This window comes from Formica exsecta, unplaced genomic scaffold (genome assembly GCF_003651465.1).
Source record: "Formica exsecta isolate Colony F162 unplaced genomic scaffold, ASM365146v1 scaffold333, whole genome shotgun sequence".
NCBI lineage: Eukaryota > Metazoa > Arthropoda > Insecta > Hymenoptera > Formicidae > Formica > Formica exsecta.
Genome location: NW_021850582.1, coordinates 372101 through 390142, shown reverse-complemented (window position 1 = coordinate 390142; position 18042 = coordinate 372101). Strand labels below are relative to the sequence as shown.

General features: G+C 33.5%; 3 protein-coding genes across 5 annotated transcripts in view; 2 read left to right on the top strand and 1 right to left on the bottom strand.

The window, feature by feature from the left end:
- LOC115238351 (gamma-aminobutyric acid receptor alpha-like) overlaps positions 1-8614 on the bottom strand; it is a 16704-nt gene extending 8090 nt beyond the window's left edge. Inside the window, exons 1-2 of one of the 3 annotated variants that reach the window (XM_029812090.1) lie at positions 8328-8614; positions 1170-1305 (exon numbers count right to left, since the gene is read on the bottom strand). In XM_029812090.1, the coding sequence (XP_029667950.1) occupies positions 1170-1219 (50 nt within the window). In that variant the 5' untranslated portion in view covers positions 1220-1305; positions 8328-8614. The remainder of the gene's footprint in view (positions 1-1169; positions 1306-8327) is intronic. The other 2 variants (XM_029812089.1, XM_029812091.1) reach the window with 2 other exon arrangements.
- On the top strand, positions 2805-5720 carry LOC115238335 (serine/arginine repetitive matrix protein 4-like). Its single transcript, XM_029812060.1, has 5 exons — positions 2805-3678; positions 3840-4063; positions 4285-4399; positions 4701-4923; positions 5434-5720. Exons 1-5 carry the CDS (start codon positions 3535-3537, stop codon positions 5718-5720), a joined length of 993 nt encoding a protein of 330 aa, XP_029667920.1. The 5' UTR covers positions 2805-3534.
- A 6264-nt stretch (positions 8615-14878) lies between the features above and the next one.
- LOC115238346 (farnesol dehydrogenase-like) lies at positions 14879-17626 on the top strand. The gene is made up of 5 exons (XM_029812078.1): positions 14879-15257; positions 15456-15582; positions 16255-16387; positions 16617-16769; positions 17113-17626. The coding sequence occupies exons 1-5, from the start codon at positions 14912-14914 to the stop codon at positions 17179-17181; spliced, it is 828 nt and encodes a 275-aa protein (XP_029667938.1). The 5' UTR covers positions 14879-14911; the 3' UTR covers positions 17182-17626.
- Positions 17627-18042: the final 416 nt, after the last annotated feature.

Sequence of the window (18042 nt, the reverse complement as noted above, 5' to 3'; positions counted from 1 at the left end):
GCATCCCGCTGCACGTCCAACGTGCAGCGGGATGCTGCGAGGCGGAGATCGCGCGCACGTAATTGAGGAGCCTGCGTCGGGATGGTGTCGTTGGCTATAAAGTTACGCCGCTTATATCCGCGTATTGCCCACGCGGCAATTACTACTCGCGTATATATGTATATATATATATATATATATACAAGTATGTATGGGGTAAGCCACGGTTTATTTTCACTCGACCGCGGCAGCGTTCCGAATCCTTGGTGAATATCTGTGAATATCTTTGTATGCATCTGTATACAGCCCATGCAATTAAAACGTCCGAAATTCACGTGCAAGAGAAAACTAAATTAAACCGGAATCATACTTAAAAAGCGCATTAAACAAAGCCACTCTCTCTTTCCAATACTCGTCGTTGCATGGCCAAATTTAGTCCATATTGTTTAGATTTATATTGTTAAAAGAAAGAAAGCTTGTGTATTCTTTCTTATGTTGGCATACTTTTAATAGCATTTATTATTAATTGTTTAATACTGGAGTACATTCTTAATTGGATTTTTATTCTGGAACATTCGATTATTCTTTGATATCAAAGGGATCAACAAATGTATATAAGAAACGGCAATGTAATGAATCGTATATCAAATAATTAACAAATAAGTCATGTATAATAATTTCGTAATAATTGCGTATATCTATAGAATATTGATTGTCCATTTGACATAATTCAGTCTTCTCTTTGTTCTTGTTTTCTCGATGGGATGTAATATTATATTATTATCTATCGTTAATATGTAATTAATTGGAGCATCAGTCTCGTTGTAATTGAACGGAGAAACAATATCTACTTGCTATAGCTTGTATTCATGTATTCCGTGATAAAACCGTTTAAATGAAAGTAGCCTTTGTTTTCAATGTATGTAAAAATAGTACTTTCAATTATACGAATCGTGTACAATGACAACAATGAGCGAGTATATGATTTATTTATGCACTAAGGCCGCGTGTCGCCTCTTGTTAAACGAAGCGTAATTAACCGTATAATTTAGAAATCGTTTCACGAGCCGCCACGCCGTCGAGTTTAAATGAAAAAAATCTCGCACTAAATAAATTTTATAATTGACATCATTGAAATGCATACGATGAAACGTAAAAATAGAGAGATCTACTTTATAAATTGAACTTACAAAAAGGATGTGATAAGGTTGGCAAGAGCAAGTAAGACTCTTGGCTTCATAATGTTCTAGGCCGAATCCTTGCTTTCTCCGAGTGAAGATTCGCTCATCAATTTGATTTAACAATGGGATCGTTCGATATTTCGCGCTGCAACAAAAATTGACACAACGTTAATGATGGCAAAAGTATATGTTGAAGCAAATCTCTCTTTACACGTATTTCTCACATATACATATATGATTTATATTATAAAAAAATTTACTGAAGAATAATGTATGTGTATCATTGATATCATTAAATGAAACGTTCTGCTCAATAAGCGCCCATGTCGGATTGTCAAGTGCCTTTGGAACAATTAATAACAAAAAAAAAACTGTATAACTTGAGAAGAATTATAATATATGGCGAATTGTAACGATCATACAAGAAATGCGGCAATTATTATTTAAACATAATAATTTGTGTACGTTTTGCAAACTAATTAAACCAAAGAAAATAAAAATTCAGCTTAAATTTAAATAGTATATAAGTAGCTAAATATATATTTTTTTCTGTGTTTTCATATTTCTATTACTCGCTACCTTTTTTATAATACAATAATAATTCATAATGCGTATATAAATAATACAAATGTCTAACGGACGCAGAGGGTCTAACTTTTCAAATGGTTTTTAGATGTCTCTTAAATGTCTTTTGCGTTTTGTTGCGGTTTTGGGCGTCGAAGCACGATAACGCATGGTAGATAGACAGGTGTCGAATTGGTAAATCCTAGCGGTAAATGCGTACATTCGCCGCCTGTAGCACGTACATTCGTTCTCTCGAAAATAGTTTGTAGCCAAAAATAGCGACGTACATTTCAAAGCGAACGAACGAACCGCACCGCAACGTAAACAGCTATTCTTACATACGTAAATACGGGGATGCGCTTTGAAAGATGGGCACCGTTCGCGACTAGAGCGGTCTGATTATCAGCATCGTGATTATTCGTATATACTGTGTACCGGAAGCGAGGATTTTAGTTATTCAACGCGGCTTGAAAAGGCGTGAGAGTTTTCCAAATTATGATATGGACGATTATCTTCTAAAAATATGCTTATAAGTAAAAGTATGACACGTTAGATGAAAGCACTGATAAAAATGACTGATACTTTCGCATTTTTTTTCATTTTTAACTCTTTCAAAAAAGCCGACTGTTTTTAATCCTTGGAAAATCTTTAAGAAAAAAGTTTCAAGATCGATACCCACGATTTTTGATAGATATATGGTACATGTTTTAGAAATAATAATATAAACCGTGCGTATTATTGTACATCATTTTCGTTATAATACGAATATATCGTGTGCGCGCAACATACCTTGTCAGCGGTAGAGAATAGACAAGTCAAACGGTGTTTAACATACGCATGTAGGTAACGAGAAAGGATAATAGGCGTTTCCTTAAAGTTTAATTCGTAATTCGAGACCACGATACCGTGAAAATCCCCGACTCTGACGTACCATGACAGTACTTTGCGTTACAAAGCTATAAGTTGAGGTGAGACAATGTCAATTTTCGATACGTTATAGACGGCGGCAAAATGCATACGTGTCGATTGTCGCGTTTCCGGTAAATATTCCACAATTACACGCAGAGATCATTAATTTAATAGTCGAGAGCTTTGAACCCTCTCGTCGAATTATATCAATTTCAAATTATAAATCTCAATTCCTGAAATTAAACCGAATGCGCGTGTCTCAGTTGCTTTCTTAGCTAATCATCGGAATGCTTGGAATGTCGATTTACTTAAGACACAGGCCCCGAAATGAAAAACTCGGGGATTCCGAAAAGAGAAGCATCGTCGAACAGACGAAGCGAGTATCGCGCGGAGACAACAGACAACGGATATTTCGGCGACAACTTCGACGCGGATGCTGACATGTCCCAACGAAATTCGCTGTGATGCTCGTGAAAGAAAGATCGGTTCGCATTTACGACGGATTTATCAAGACCGTTTGTTGCACAAAAAAGAACGATTGGATGTTTTTTGACTTCAAGCATTTGTCAGATAATACATACAGACGTGGTATTGGTTTCGAAATTCAAAGCGGCATCAAAAATTTGAAGCGTAATCCCGTAATAAATCGATTGGAAACACACAAAGAAAAGTGAATAAATGCACGATATTTATCTGTACAAAATGTAAATATTTTACGGTGTATATAACTAGAAAACATAAAAATTAAAATCTACGATTATCAAACTCTAATTATATTAATATTTCTACGAATCATCCTTTATCCAGTATCATATGTAATAATTTAAAGTTTATCAGATTTAAATTCATCATCTAAAAGTGAAACGTTAGTCAAGTGCATTGTGAATCGTGAAATTTCAAGATGGTTCGACCGTCGAATCCTCGACTCATGGCTCGCGTGCTAGACGCAGTGATGAATCTTGGCGACACTAGAGGTTCATCGGCTCGCGAAGTCCTCAGTTTTATCCGGCAGAGCAACGTATCGCCCAAGAACCTCACACTGCAGGTTTGTAACACAAATATAATTGTATAATTGTACGCTGTTATACGCATTATGATTTGAGTTGTTCTTCTCTGGCAATCTATGCGTTAATTAATAAGGATAAAATTTCACATAATCTAGATATATATATTTTCTTATGATATGCTTGGTGGTACGCATTGCAGGTGCATCGAGCTCTAAAACACGCGGTGAACGCCGGACTTTTACGACATAGGAGTGGTCGTTACAAAACATTGGCTACTCTGAATCCCGCTTCTGTCTCTACTCCACCTGCCAGCAAAGAATCAACTAATGACGATAAAACAACTGAGGAGAAGAAGTCGAAATCCGACGTACAAGCGCCGATCGACAAAACGGAATCCTCTTCTCGTCGAACACAGGAACGCAAGTATGCCGCGTATTATCTCTACGATGAATAACGTGAAATGTCCGCGCTCTCTTCCCCTCAACTTATTAAAATCTCACAAAGATATTACAAAAGTGATGGGCTTTCTTGTTTATAATTTTATGAATCGAGTCACAATGGTAAAATAAATGACGATAAAATGCTATCTAAAAAAGTCTGAAATAGATAGCTTATGATTCTCTACTTGATATTTATAAATATAGAAAAAGAAATACGTCACGACGACGAAGCAGCAGACATCATAGTAGTAAAGCAAGAAGGAGAGCGCGACGCTCGCCGTATCCTAGACGATCCAATACGTCCGTTCAAAATCGAAAGGTGCGATTATCTTAACAATAACATTTATTGTGTCTATTATATTCATTTAAATATATATTTGTTATATTCTCTCTCTCTGTGTGTGTCAGTTTTCCGTGGTATAAATGTTACGGCGTTGCATTATATCCATTACACTTTGAGCCAAATGAGCCTCAAGTGGGGATGAATTGTAATAAGAGCCTATCTTAAGACAACGGCAATAATATGACAATTATTGCAATTTTTTCCTTTGTACGCTGCATATTCAAACGAGGATTATTCGCTGGACAAATCATACGAGATACAATTCTGATGTTTACAGCGACAGCAGCGAAAGCGCAGGTACGAGGACGAGGAGTTCGAGGATCAGTCACATGTACACAGATGTATCGGACGGTACATCTTGCACGAAAAGGACGACGAGCCATCCGTACCATTCAATCGACAAACGAAACGTTCGAGATTATCCAAGCGAGAGCTCGAGTCCGACTTCTCCGATGAGAGCGATCGCGAAAGCGACGTGAACCGGAAGCGCGTCTCTCGATGTAATTTATATCGCACTAGAGTAGAATTATAGTGGTAGATTAAAAATTATGCGCTCTATTTTTTTATTTGATAATTTCCTTAAACATACTCTGTAAATTAAGATGACTTATATCTGATTCTTTGATACCAGATGGAATTTTTAATAATATCGTACCAGCTTTCGAATTTTTATCGGGGATTTTAATTCTTAAGAGATTGCATCGTGCCAATTCGACTTTTGTACACTACTTTTCTTTCTGTTATATTTTTTATATAAAACAAAAAGAATGAAAAAGGTTAGTCGTGTGTAAAATCTTGTATTATTAAATCTTTAAATTTAAAGGATGTAATGTCAAGTTTGAGATATATATATAACCGCGCTAATATCTGCACACTACATTAAACACCATAAAAAATTAATTGTAAATATTATCGGAAAATATGATCTTTTATGTTGTTATTCTTAGCAACAATTTTGTTTCTTTTCTCCCCCCCCCCCTCCCCTTTTAATCTGTAGATATTTATTTTAGCGAGTAAACCATTGTGTCGGGAACCGAGATGCAAAGAGACGCGGGCGAAATCGAGGGGCAGATCAGCATCGCGAGCTCGTAGTCCGCAGATGCTGCAACGAACTGTGCAGCCGCGACAGTCTTCGATCGAGGAAGTCGGAAACGATGGGCAGCAATATGACGAGGATCACGGGTCCACGGAGCTTGACTCGGCTCATCAAGAAGCGCACGAGGAGGAAGATGTCGAGGGGGCTCGCGAGCCGAATGACAGCAACAGCGGCAGCACCCTGGAAAATTCGAGAGACTGAGAAAGAAAATCGCATCCTTCCACCCTTCAATTCTATGTCCTTCTGCCCTTATTTTCCTTCCTCTTTTTCTCCACTCGTTTCGATATAGTCTTTCACTACAATTTTTTTGATGACTGTATACATCAATTTATTTTATTTTTTATTTTCTTGTCTTGTTTTAAGTGATAAATTTTTGAGCGCTTTAATCGTGTAAAGACAGCTTGAAATATACACCTGTGTGTGTTCTAGAAAGTCTTATACATTTTATATAGAGCATTCCCACCACTTTTACAACCTGTTATTCTTCAACAACAGATTACTCAACCAATTTCAAATCGATTTTATTTTGATGAGAACATCACACAAACGAGGTCATAGCACTTAACTTTTGATTTTGCAGCTTTAAATTATGTAAGTACTTGGATACGTTATCAAATGTCTATATACTAGGGACGATCATCATTAATAGTTTATGATTTAACTCTCCAATAAATTAATAATACTATTAACTACTATGATCTAAAAGAACAGTCATCGTAATAGTTGACATTTAGCCTTTCAATACATAGCGCACTTATTATTTACCTGTTACGGCAAATTGCATAGATAAATGTCGAATCATCCTATTATAAGTTACATTACGTCTATTGCTGTTAATGCAACAATGAGAGTCACTTATACTCTGAAATTATCTTATCATAGTCAGATGTATTTGTCTCGAGATTTTCTCAACAAAAGCAACAAAGGCACATTATTATCCGTTAAAAAAAGAAATGTTTCATTTCGGGGCAAAGTTCAGCTGATGTATTATCTATCGATAGATAAATCTTTCAAATTAATATCTTTTTTTCTTCAAAATTGTAAAATAATAGTTTTATCAGAGCATAATGTTGTAAATGAATTATGTCACTGATAATTATTTATTCTGAAAAATGTTTACTTTTAATAAAAAAGAGAAGGAAAGATATCGATAAAAAAAAGGTTGATCTCAAGACGGCCATATAAATCTAGTATAAATCTATCTTTGCGCGTTGGAATAAGTATAATATTTCTCAAGGATATTATGGACTGATGGCATATTCTCGCGCCTCTTGCCATGATTCTTTGCCTGTGGGGAGGAAAAGAGGGAGAGGAGACGGATTGGTATCGATATGATTTATGAAGTTTTCCAACGAGGTATACAGATGACCGTCTCCGTGTATACTTGAGCAAAACTCGTTTGCGATTTCAATGTCTTCTCATCGTATCGCCGAAGGATAGATGATTTCGTTTCTGTCGGGAACCGATAAATATATGACGGGCAAATACCGGAAAATACTCGAACAAAGTGCGGATGCTTCCGTCGAAGCGAGGATACTATCGTAAGCGTTACTTTTTACGGCATTTTTCTCACCACACTCGAACGAAGCCTCGAAGCTCGAAGCGTCGCATTTTTCAACGTAACTAAAGCTTTCTGATGTTTATCGGTTTAGCCAATGGCATTTTATCTTCGCTGGCAAAGTTTTCCGTGCTGAGCATGGCACGCTGTCTCCCATATTCATTCGACTCTCTGTACGGGACTGTTTGCCTAAGTCAGTTTGAAATTTTATTCCGCAAAATGCATCACATTATTTTCGTAAAAAGCATTACATTTTACTGATATGTTCGTCTTTTGATTGTATACTAAATGAGTAACCAAATCAAATTACTATTTAGTTCGACACGAACAACACACAATTGTAGGTTTGATATTTGTATAATTTTGAAGCATTCAAAAAGCATTCAAAATTAATCGTGTAAATATTCTCAATGAAGAATGAGAACGTTTTTCTTCTCGGTGACAGAAGAAAAAGACGCGACAGCGGCTAGATAGATCGAAAGAATCGAAACAGTAAAAAAAAAGAAGGTACAGTAAAGGACCGTCAACAAAGTTCGTTTAAGTTAAGCAGAAAAAAGACTTATGTTCTTGGACAAAAGCACTTGACCGATAATTATGACATTACTGAAAATCATGTCACATTGCTTGCCATAAATGCAGGAAATTATCTTATTTTAGCATTGTTTAAGCCAAGCAACTGATTAAAATAAAATCATAATGTTATTATATTAATAAAAAAATTTGTAAAACAAATATAAATCTAAAAATATGTATTATAAAATAATATAAAACAATATATATATATATATATCTAAATATAGGTATTTAAATCATACACAGAATGCTAATTATATTTTTATACCAGTAAAACTAATCTTATTATCATAAAATTGACTAGATGTTTCAAAATTTCATCAAATTTTTGTAACATATGTACATATAAAATAAAGAAATGAGAAGAGGAAAGGGGAGAGAAAAGGAAAATAGGCATATAGAGAAAATTTTTGTCACTTGTACATATATTATTAGAGAAAGATACACAAAGAAGATATTTCTAAAATAATGCTTTATTTTTAAAAATAATGTTTAAAAATTATTGAAATACTATCAATTTCGTGAATCGGTTGAACAGATATCGCCGACAAATGAAATTACGAATAAATATAAATTTTTTATTTTATGTGTTTATATGACACAAAAGTGAATTGATTGAGCAAAGTTCTAATAAATTTTCCATGAGTCTTAATATCTCAAGTTTTTTAAAAACTTACCAAGAGCGCACGTGTTTGTGTCATTTCGTGACATTCTGAAGCTTTTGACACGTAGTCACGATGACAGCAAGGATGTTCTTGACATTTTCGAGCCCGATCAAGTACGTTAGGTCGAACCGTTTCTGGAAAATATTTTCATTGTGGAAATTATAATATGATCCCGATGCGTGGTCTCGGTTGGACAAAGTAAAGATAAGGATCGCAGGTAAGGATCGCGAGAAGCACGTGGCGAAGCCACAACGCGCACTGACTGCTCCAAACAGGACAGCTGACGAAGGGTGGAAACGCCGCACACACACACACACATTTTCCGCCCCCCGCTATCAATCCCCACCAACCTTACACTCCTTTCTCTATCTCCATCTCTCGTGTTCTCGATCGTGTAACGATCGTGATAATTATTTTACAAAATTTATCACATTTAACAAAAATAATTCAGTTTATAAGTTGGAATAAGAATATTCTTATTATTTTTATAAAGAAGAGAATTGTTTAAAAAAAAATAACAAGGTTTAACTTGAAATGTGCGAAAAATTCGATTGGTTGTGCTGGTTGATTAAATTTTGATGGTTAATTATTTTTTCTAATATTTTATCTATATCTGAATTAGTGAAGCTTTTTTCTTAATAATATTAATAACAGCAAACGAGTGCATTTGATAAAATATTGATATTTATATAATAAAATGCCAATAATACAAAAAATTAATCTTATTTATACCTTTTATACATATCTTGATTATACTAATAACTATGACTATATAAATTCAAATTGTCTCGTTTTCATTGATCCTAAATTAATTATCCTCTTCTACTTTGAAGATACTAACGTGGAGAAAAAGTACTGTGAGTGATATATGATCTTTCATATATGATCCTACAAAAAGATTCTCGTGTAAGTAATCAATCAATAGAAAGCACTCGGATACATTTTTGTGGCCGAGTGCAGAATGACAGAACTTATTTTACGACAACATATTTCATCGCGATGCAGGATTTTGCTTTCGTTCCCAAGGATATATTAAGAGGCTAATACGATTCTTTATTAAATCTTCAAGTTCGAGAAAAGTTTATCTGATAATAGTATTTTCGATTTATGCGCATGCGTCGAGTTTTTCACAATTAACAAACTCCATCTATAATATACAAATTGCAATTATGTACTACGACAATTTATAATTCTTTAAAAATTTTCAAATTAACTAATTGTAAGATATAATCGAATACTTAACTGTACGCGTATAAATGTGTGTATATAAAAAAAAAGAATTTAGATATAATCTAAATAAAAAATGCGTGTATTTTTACTAAGAAAAATTTAATTATACCTATAACACTCAAAAAACATAATATTACATATAACACTTTAAAAATTAGATATCCGCGTAATAGTTTCGCTTGACACAAATGTTCTACGAAAATGTTCTACAAAAACAATGAGTGAAAAAGAATTATCTAAGATTAATGACCATTTTCCCTTAAAGAGAACAGAAAAATTTTGTCTATTTTCAAGTATATAGCTAGCGTATAAGTTTGCGAGCAAATAGATCCATATAGAAAGTAAACCATGTCCTTCGCTTGTCTGAAACGCATTCAACATTACCGTCACCCGTTGTCTGCCAAAAATATCAGCAAAGCCGTTTTTCACCATCGATTAAGTTGACGCGTATCGATGATCAGAATTATCCACGAATTTGTTCTCCGTCGTGTGTCGTATGCGTTTCTTTTTCCTATACCTAAAATAAAATGTACTTTGTATAAGAATACATTTATGGATAAAAAAATTCTAACAAATAGCGCTTTCAATTTTTAACTTAATGTTTAAAAATTAATAATATCATCAAAATGTCTCTATTTTTTAAAAATATATTATTATATTAGAATTATATTAAATTCATTACAATATAAAAATATTAAAACGTTAAAAGTATAAATTATTTCAAGTATAATTATATATATGTATATAAATAAAAACAAATGCTTACACACATTATAACTCTTCTACTTTATTTTCTGCTTATTTACTACGTTTTACTAGCAATAAAGATCAGGTTTAGTCCGACCGAGCTAATATGAAGTTTCGGATGAAATAATTGCGCCAAAATATATATAACAAAGAAAACAGGAAAGTGGAGGCCACTTTATATCGGGCTTTCAACAAAAGTGCGTACCACCATTCGTTCTCGCAAAATGATCATACGAGACCCATTCATAGCAAAGCTGCGCCCATCGTCCCGGGAGGATCATTTCTACAACGGAATATCCCTGCGTAGGGATACCTCATAGGTGCACATATTACATACATATTTTTCTGTCATTCCGTAACTCTTGTACAATACGTAGCGACGAATGGTAGATATTTTCCATGAATCTCACGTAGATACGTAAATATTAAATATACATCATTTGATGCAAAACGGACATTTGCTCGTAAAATTGTGCTACATCAGTGTATTTTATGCAATGTTATACTACAATATAATTATATTAACGGCGGGATCGCGAAATTTTATCGGCCTTGGTTACCGCGATAACAACAGATTCTACAACTTTCGATGTGCGAGAATCGTATCGGACATGATTTAATTGCATGTCAATCTTTCGTGAATGAGAGTCCTCGAGAATTTTTCTCCATTGCAGAGCGACGTATGTGTGCTTTAATATTCGATAAATAGTCATGAGTGAGTCATGAGTGAATTTTAAATGATTAAATATGTAGTTTGCTATGAAAGGATACGACGGAGAAAAATAAACGCCTCAACATTTTATTGCGCGTTATTGCTACAAGGTTACATAATAACATATTTGTATGCTGTGTACATTTAAATGCAAATCGTTTTACAATCGTATCATTCAACGATTATTTATTTCACGATCGTATTTATGCACACACTCGTATACATACTGCTGATTATTATAAGATTGCAACAGTATATATATATACATACATACATGCATTAATGTAATGTAGTAGCGATATAATAACATAAACTGTCATCTTCAGAATTTTTGAAACGCAAAAGATCAAAATTCGGAGAATAATTGAAACAATTTATCTTGAGCAACGAATCCTGATTATTTTTAAATAAAAATGTCACAAAGATATATCGCGCGACATTCGCAATTTCGCGATGTCTTCGTGATCGTGGCAATCGCTCGCCCCCGCGTTTATCCAAAATCGGAAGTAAAAAGATCGACACGGATTACTTGAGACAATCGGGAGCTTCCGTCATCGGAGGTGTCTTAGTTAGGGGACCATATTTGTTAGCAGTGCTCACAATTTCCGGCATTTCCAAACAGGATGCGCGACACATCCTGTCATGTCGTCAATACAAAATTTATTTCGCCCCGCTACATGTGGCCCATAAAAGCTCAACTTTAATTTCAATGATCGTTTTGTAAAATATATTTCTGCTTAGTTAAAATATCGAAACATTATTATATATTGACTTTTAGACAACCAAACACTAAACTAATAAATTGCTTATAAGTAAATTTTGCATAATTTTAATTCAAAATTTTAATTATCAATCATTTATCCCATATATTCAAATTTAAACCGTCCACTGAAAAACTTTATATGCCATACATGTTATTTTACATTAAGATTTAGAAAATCTTTCAGAAAATCGATATACACGAGACATAAAAAATTTAATCATTGAGTCAAATTATATAAATTCTTGTCTTTTATCGTTAAAAAGTATCTTTTTTATATCTTCAAGCTTGCAAATTTATATGTAAAGTGAAAGGTAGGCAATACCCACATGTCGAACTTGAGAAAGCGAATGAAACTTTCTACCCGAAGACGGCGCATAGTATCGCGCTTTTCTCCGGAACTTTGGGGATATCCTCTTTTCATGAATCGTATCGTGTCTCGGACAGCAATACCAATCTCGAATAGTATGATAATGCGGTTTGGAACGGTGAGGTAAGCGCAACGATGTGCACCGGAAAAGACGTCCTACATTCTTGGTCATCATCACATTTTCTAGTTCGTCTCTAAAAATACCTCATTCACTTTATATGTATATCTATAGTGTGTGAGCGTGTACGTGCTATTCTCTTCTATATACTCGTTTATATAATTATTTATATTCTTTTGTTGTGTAAAAAAAAAAAAAAAAAAAAAATTTTATACAAAGATGACAAGCGTATATAAACGATTAGTAAAACATAATTGCAGAAAAACTTTTCTAACAATCAGACTCGTAACATATATTTCTCAGCTCCCGGTTATCCATATCGCGCGTTTGCCGGTATAATCCAACTTTAATCCCAAGCGGGCCACTCGTAGATCTTTAATCCCTCGTCCGTGAGCAGAAATCTCTGTGCTATCGTTTCCTATCCGAATCTAATCTCTACGAGTCACCCATTTCTTACTCTCATTATACCGCTCAAGTTCATTGCGGTCGAATGGCTCGCGTTGTTTTGCCGCTATTAATTACTTTTTCTATTTACATTGGCTATCTCATAATCTCTATGAATTCAAAAAGTCACGCATCGGAGAGTGTGAGTTAATCACCGTTTAAAAAATTTAATAACAAAAAGTCTAAAAGAATTTCTTTTCAATCTTGAAAAATTTTGAATATATATTGTTTAAACGATAGCTTAAAAAATAAAGAGCGTACATACACATTTAATAAGAAAATAGCGTGTAAATAATATCTGCGTTATCGGCCTAGATCTATATAGAAAAAAGTAAATATGAAATATTAAAACTTTTATATGCGCGCGATAATAATAATTAAATTAACTTTGGTTTTTTTTTTCTGTACTAAGAGAGGAATCGCGGATCTTTGGCACAGATGGATTGAATGTTCCGTTCACCCTTGCTATAAAACAAATGCGCTCCGAGATCGTAAGCCGCAGTCATGACACGAGACACGAGATCGGAAAAGAAGGAAAGCGGAACGAGAAAGCGAGTTAAAGGTAGAAATTCAGTAGGAAGGACACTTCAGAGCAGCATCATCAGCGATATTCAAAATCTTTCCTCCCTACCCGTTATCGTTCACCGCTTTGACTGCGACCTCCGTCGTTGTGTCATCTGCTTTTTAACTCGGAATTTTTTCGATAATCCACATTCGGCATTCTCTCATCCCCATCCGCAAGAATTTAGTTTTGCAACATAAGCCGTTTGCAAGTTGTCATCTTTCTAAAAGGAACTGACATGAAACGCACGAGAAGCAACCGAATGTAAATCGATGCACGGTATAAACAAATACTTGAGATCGGGTATTCTTTCGATGATACTCAATCGCATATGATGGTAATAATTCAGAAGAAAACTAAAACAGAATACTAGTCAGAATATTAATCGGGTTGTTATGATTTAATCAAATTGACGTTTTAACATTTATTGTTAGACTTGTTTTCGGTGCACATAAGGTGATATTTTTGATTCATATAATATAAAATGATTCCTTGGTATAAATTGTATCGCATCTTATCACTTTTCACGATTTTTCACTTTATCTATAACTACAAGTTATGTATCATAGAGATGTGTCATTCACTTGAGAGATAAGACATTTTGACGAGTATTTATCTTGCATTATAATTACATAATGATAAAAATAGTCTATTTTAAAACTACTTTACTATTGTCATTACGGATATGCGAGTCAAATCAATATAAATTTCTGTATGTTATCACATACATTTGGACATATCATGGGATGTTATCACATACAGAAATTTATATTCATGATGAAATTTACGTTGACAGGTTCTTTTCATCGACATTTTAAAGAATATAAATTTAGGAAAATTTATACAAACGCAACAAAAATTGGATCTATAGAATAAAGTGTTATAAAAGTGTGAAATAATCTATAACAATGTCTTAGATATCTCTTTTTTCTTCTTAATATCATTTTAAGTTTGTTTAATTTTGCCAAATGCACCTATTACATATATACATGAAGAATATAATATAATGTACTTGTATAAAGATGCCTGCAATAAATTCATTGGTTAAACAATTCGTTATAAACGAAGTAAATAAGTCATTCATGCGAACTCTTATATAAGCGGAAAATGCAAGATATTATTTTATATGATGATTTAGCGCAATTTACGATTATGCCGAAGCACGCAAGACTAGAACTGTGTCCTTCACAGTCACTCAATATTTTTATTACAATATACTTGTTATCGCACGCATTATCCTTATCAGCAAAGAACATACCATTATAAAAAAAAAATTGAAAAACTGTTCACAAAGTAATCAAAAAGTATTTAAACAAATGTATAATCATGTTGCTGTGTCAACACTTATATTATTGGCAATAATCATTGGCAACATGACAACAACCTCATAGATAAAGTAGGCCATTTGGAAATGCTTGAAAATTTAGAAAATCTATAAATAAATATCTTAACACGAAATCTCTGTTTACAATTAGCCGCGTGCGAAAATAAAGCCGATCAAATCAATGCCGATTTTTCACATTGATGGTTCTGCCTACCCAGGCCGTTCTAAACAGTCGGTATCTCTTTCAATTCATTGGCTAACAACAAGCAGTATTGTTTGCGATTGACGTTGGTGAGGGTAAACGTTGAAAAGAGACCAAAGCGCGATCCATGAGCAGTCTCTTAACAGTCTTTCGTGAGATTTCTACCGTGATGGATCGTTGGGAAGGAAAAGTCGCTTTAGTCACCGGAGCGAGCTCCGGGATAGGCGAGCAAATTGTGAGAGCGCTTGCGAAGAATGGAATGAAAGTAATCGCCGTCGCGAGAAGACTGGAAAAGCTGAAGGAATTGGCGGCGAGTATCAAAAGTGAATTTAATGGCGAAGTCTATCCGATGACATGCGATGTCCGACAAGAAGAGGAAATTCTCAAGGTGTTCAAACGGGCAGAGGAAGAATTGGGTGGTGTTGATGTGTTGATCAATAACGCTGGCGTACTCTCTAACGAGCCGATTATAGGTAGGTACATACTCTTTCTTTTTCCATTCTTCTTCTCGAAAACGCTGTTTATTTGTAAAATTTTCCCAAAACATGCGTAAGATTAGGATATACCTTATGTCGATACTTTGTGCAATATTTCAAATTATTTTTAAATATATATATATATATGTATACATAAGCTACATATATTAATTACCACACATTTTTTATTGAAAGAGGGATCAACAGAGACTTACCGCAAAATTATGGATGTAAATGTGATTGCGATGGCGATCTGTTCGCGAGAATTGGTACAATCTGTCAAAAAGCGCAAGGCTGCAGGTCATATCATTAATATTAACAGGTAGGCATTATAAAATTTGGAATATGTTTATGAATACAGTTTCAAACTTGCAGTTGATGTATATTGTCGTGGAAAAAAAATATAAATACAAGAACCTGATTGCAAAAAAGACTATACAATTTTATTTATTAATAATCTACATACCCTTATCGTGTAATTTAGCCTTTTTATGGAGCTGAAATTGTGTAATCAAAAAATTTGAATATTTTGTATGCAAAATATCTGTGGTATGCGAGTGTGATATGTATGATCTAACAAAATTATATAAAACTCTTACAGCTAAAATTATTAGTTATTTACTCTGATAAAAATGCATCTGTGAATGCCGACATTTTTATTTTATATTAAAATTATTTAAAATTTTTCACTAAACAAAGAGATTTGAGTCGTTGAATATTGATAAATACGAATTAACGATACATTAATGCCGCGATCCTGATTCATTCTCTCTTCATTGTAATCGTATTGAAATAAATAAGAAATGATGATTGAAATAAATATCTATGTAATGTATATTTTTATAGATATATTATTTATAAATATGTGTGTCAACAAACATATAAAGAAATAAAGTTAACTGAGACGTAATTTATGTCAATGTTACTATTCACTTTCGCAAAAAAAAATCAAATTTATCTTGTATTGTTAACTAATTTTTTGTCTCATCCACAGTATAGCTGGCCATTATGCAGAGACCATCAATATGGCAGTAAGTTTATATTGCGCCAGTAAATATGCTGTCACTGGAATGTCAACGAGTCTACGCAATGAAATAACAAACGCAAAGCTTGATATAAAAGTCACGGTATGCGATCTTTCCGTATTAAATTTATCAATGCTAATTTAATATTAGTCGAACGAAAAAAAGTATCCATTTATCTCGCTTATAATTTAACTTGCACTAACAATGATTTAAACGATTACGTTTGTTGATAACGATGCCTTTTTTCGCAATGTGATAGGACAGTTGGATTTGAAATAATAATAATAAAATAATATACTTGAAAATATACTGTGTAATCTCCATAATTCAGAGCATCAGTCCTGGCATGGTAAACACGGAGATGTTAAAAACCGCCTTTGGCGAGCTTGGCTTAAGTGAAAATTTGGAAGGCATACCGATACTGGAGAGCACTGATATCGCAGATGCAGTGATTTATAGTTTAAATGTGCCGCACCGTGTGCAGGTATGCAGATATTATTTAGGAAATAATTTAATGACTTCGATATACATATATCTATGTGTGTTTTTATAAAATCTCTAATTAAATCCTTCGTTACACATAAATCAGCAAGAAAAAATCTTTGTGTTTTTTTTATTATCGGCAAATTGCGTATGATTTAATTTTATATTACTCTATTTAATATTTATAGCTGGTATTCTGTGTCAAAAATGTGTCAATCTTTAATTTGAATATTTGTAGAATGTTATTTTAAAATAAAATATTACTCGTACGAGAACTCTTCTCGGTTTAAGTTAAGTATCATTCTGTACCAATTACGCATACAATAGTGGTTTATCTGTTTCAGATATGTGAAGTCGTGATAACTCCACACGAAGCTTTAGCTACGAAGAATCCAAGACCATACGGAAAATAATAGCACGTATGCTGCATTAAACCTGGCCTCTTTCTGAAGTTTTCAACGGTCACGCTTTCCTGTAAAACAGATGGAATTAAAAGAAGATTCAAATATTATTTAACTTCCTGGGAAATAAAAAAAATGAGTAATAGAAAAGAAATAGAAACAGAAATACTTTTATATTCACATGTAAATTTTTTCACAATCGCGATACTAAGTTTCATATCGCTATAGAAAATTTGTAAGAATACAAGGTAGAATATTTTGTAGTCATTATTTTAATGTTAAATAAAATAACTGTATTTCTCAGCAATGTTTACTTACCAATATATAACTGCATTTGAAAAATATGAAATATAAAATTACAAAACAAAACTGGAACAAATCATATTTCCCAAAGATTATTTATAGAATCAAGTTGATCTTGTCTGCAAAAAAAATAAAACTTGGTAAATTATGCTGATTAAATTATTTTCTTATACGTCATCGCATTTGTTTTTTCCAAGTTCAATCAGTAGCGTTTAAGTAATCTAGTATCTCTTTATTTTTCTGTAGAATTATGCAGAGAGAGAGAGAGAGAGAGAGAGAGAGAGAGAAAATAGAATGCTAATCATAAATGTGACGTATCTTTGTGTAATATATTAATATATCTCTCATTATATATATATATATATATATTTATACGTTTACATTTCATTACATCACATCGAATGGACATGGTGCTGAAGTTGCCGGTTATGTACACATTCTTCTCTGTATTAAATTGTGCTAGAAAATAAATTTAAAGAGAAAATGTACGATCATTATAAATCCGTGGTAAGACACTTAGAAACGATCAGCGTCAACTGCATGGCGTGGCGAGCATGTGCCTCGTCGTTC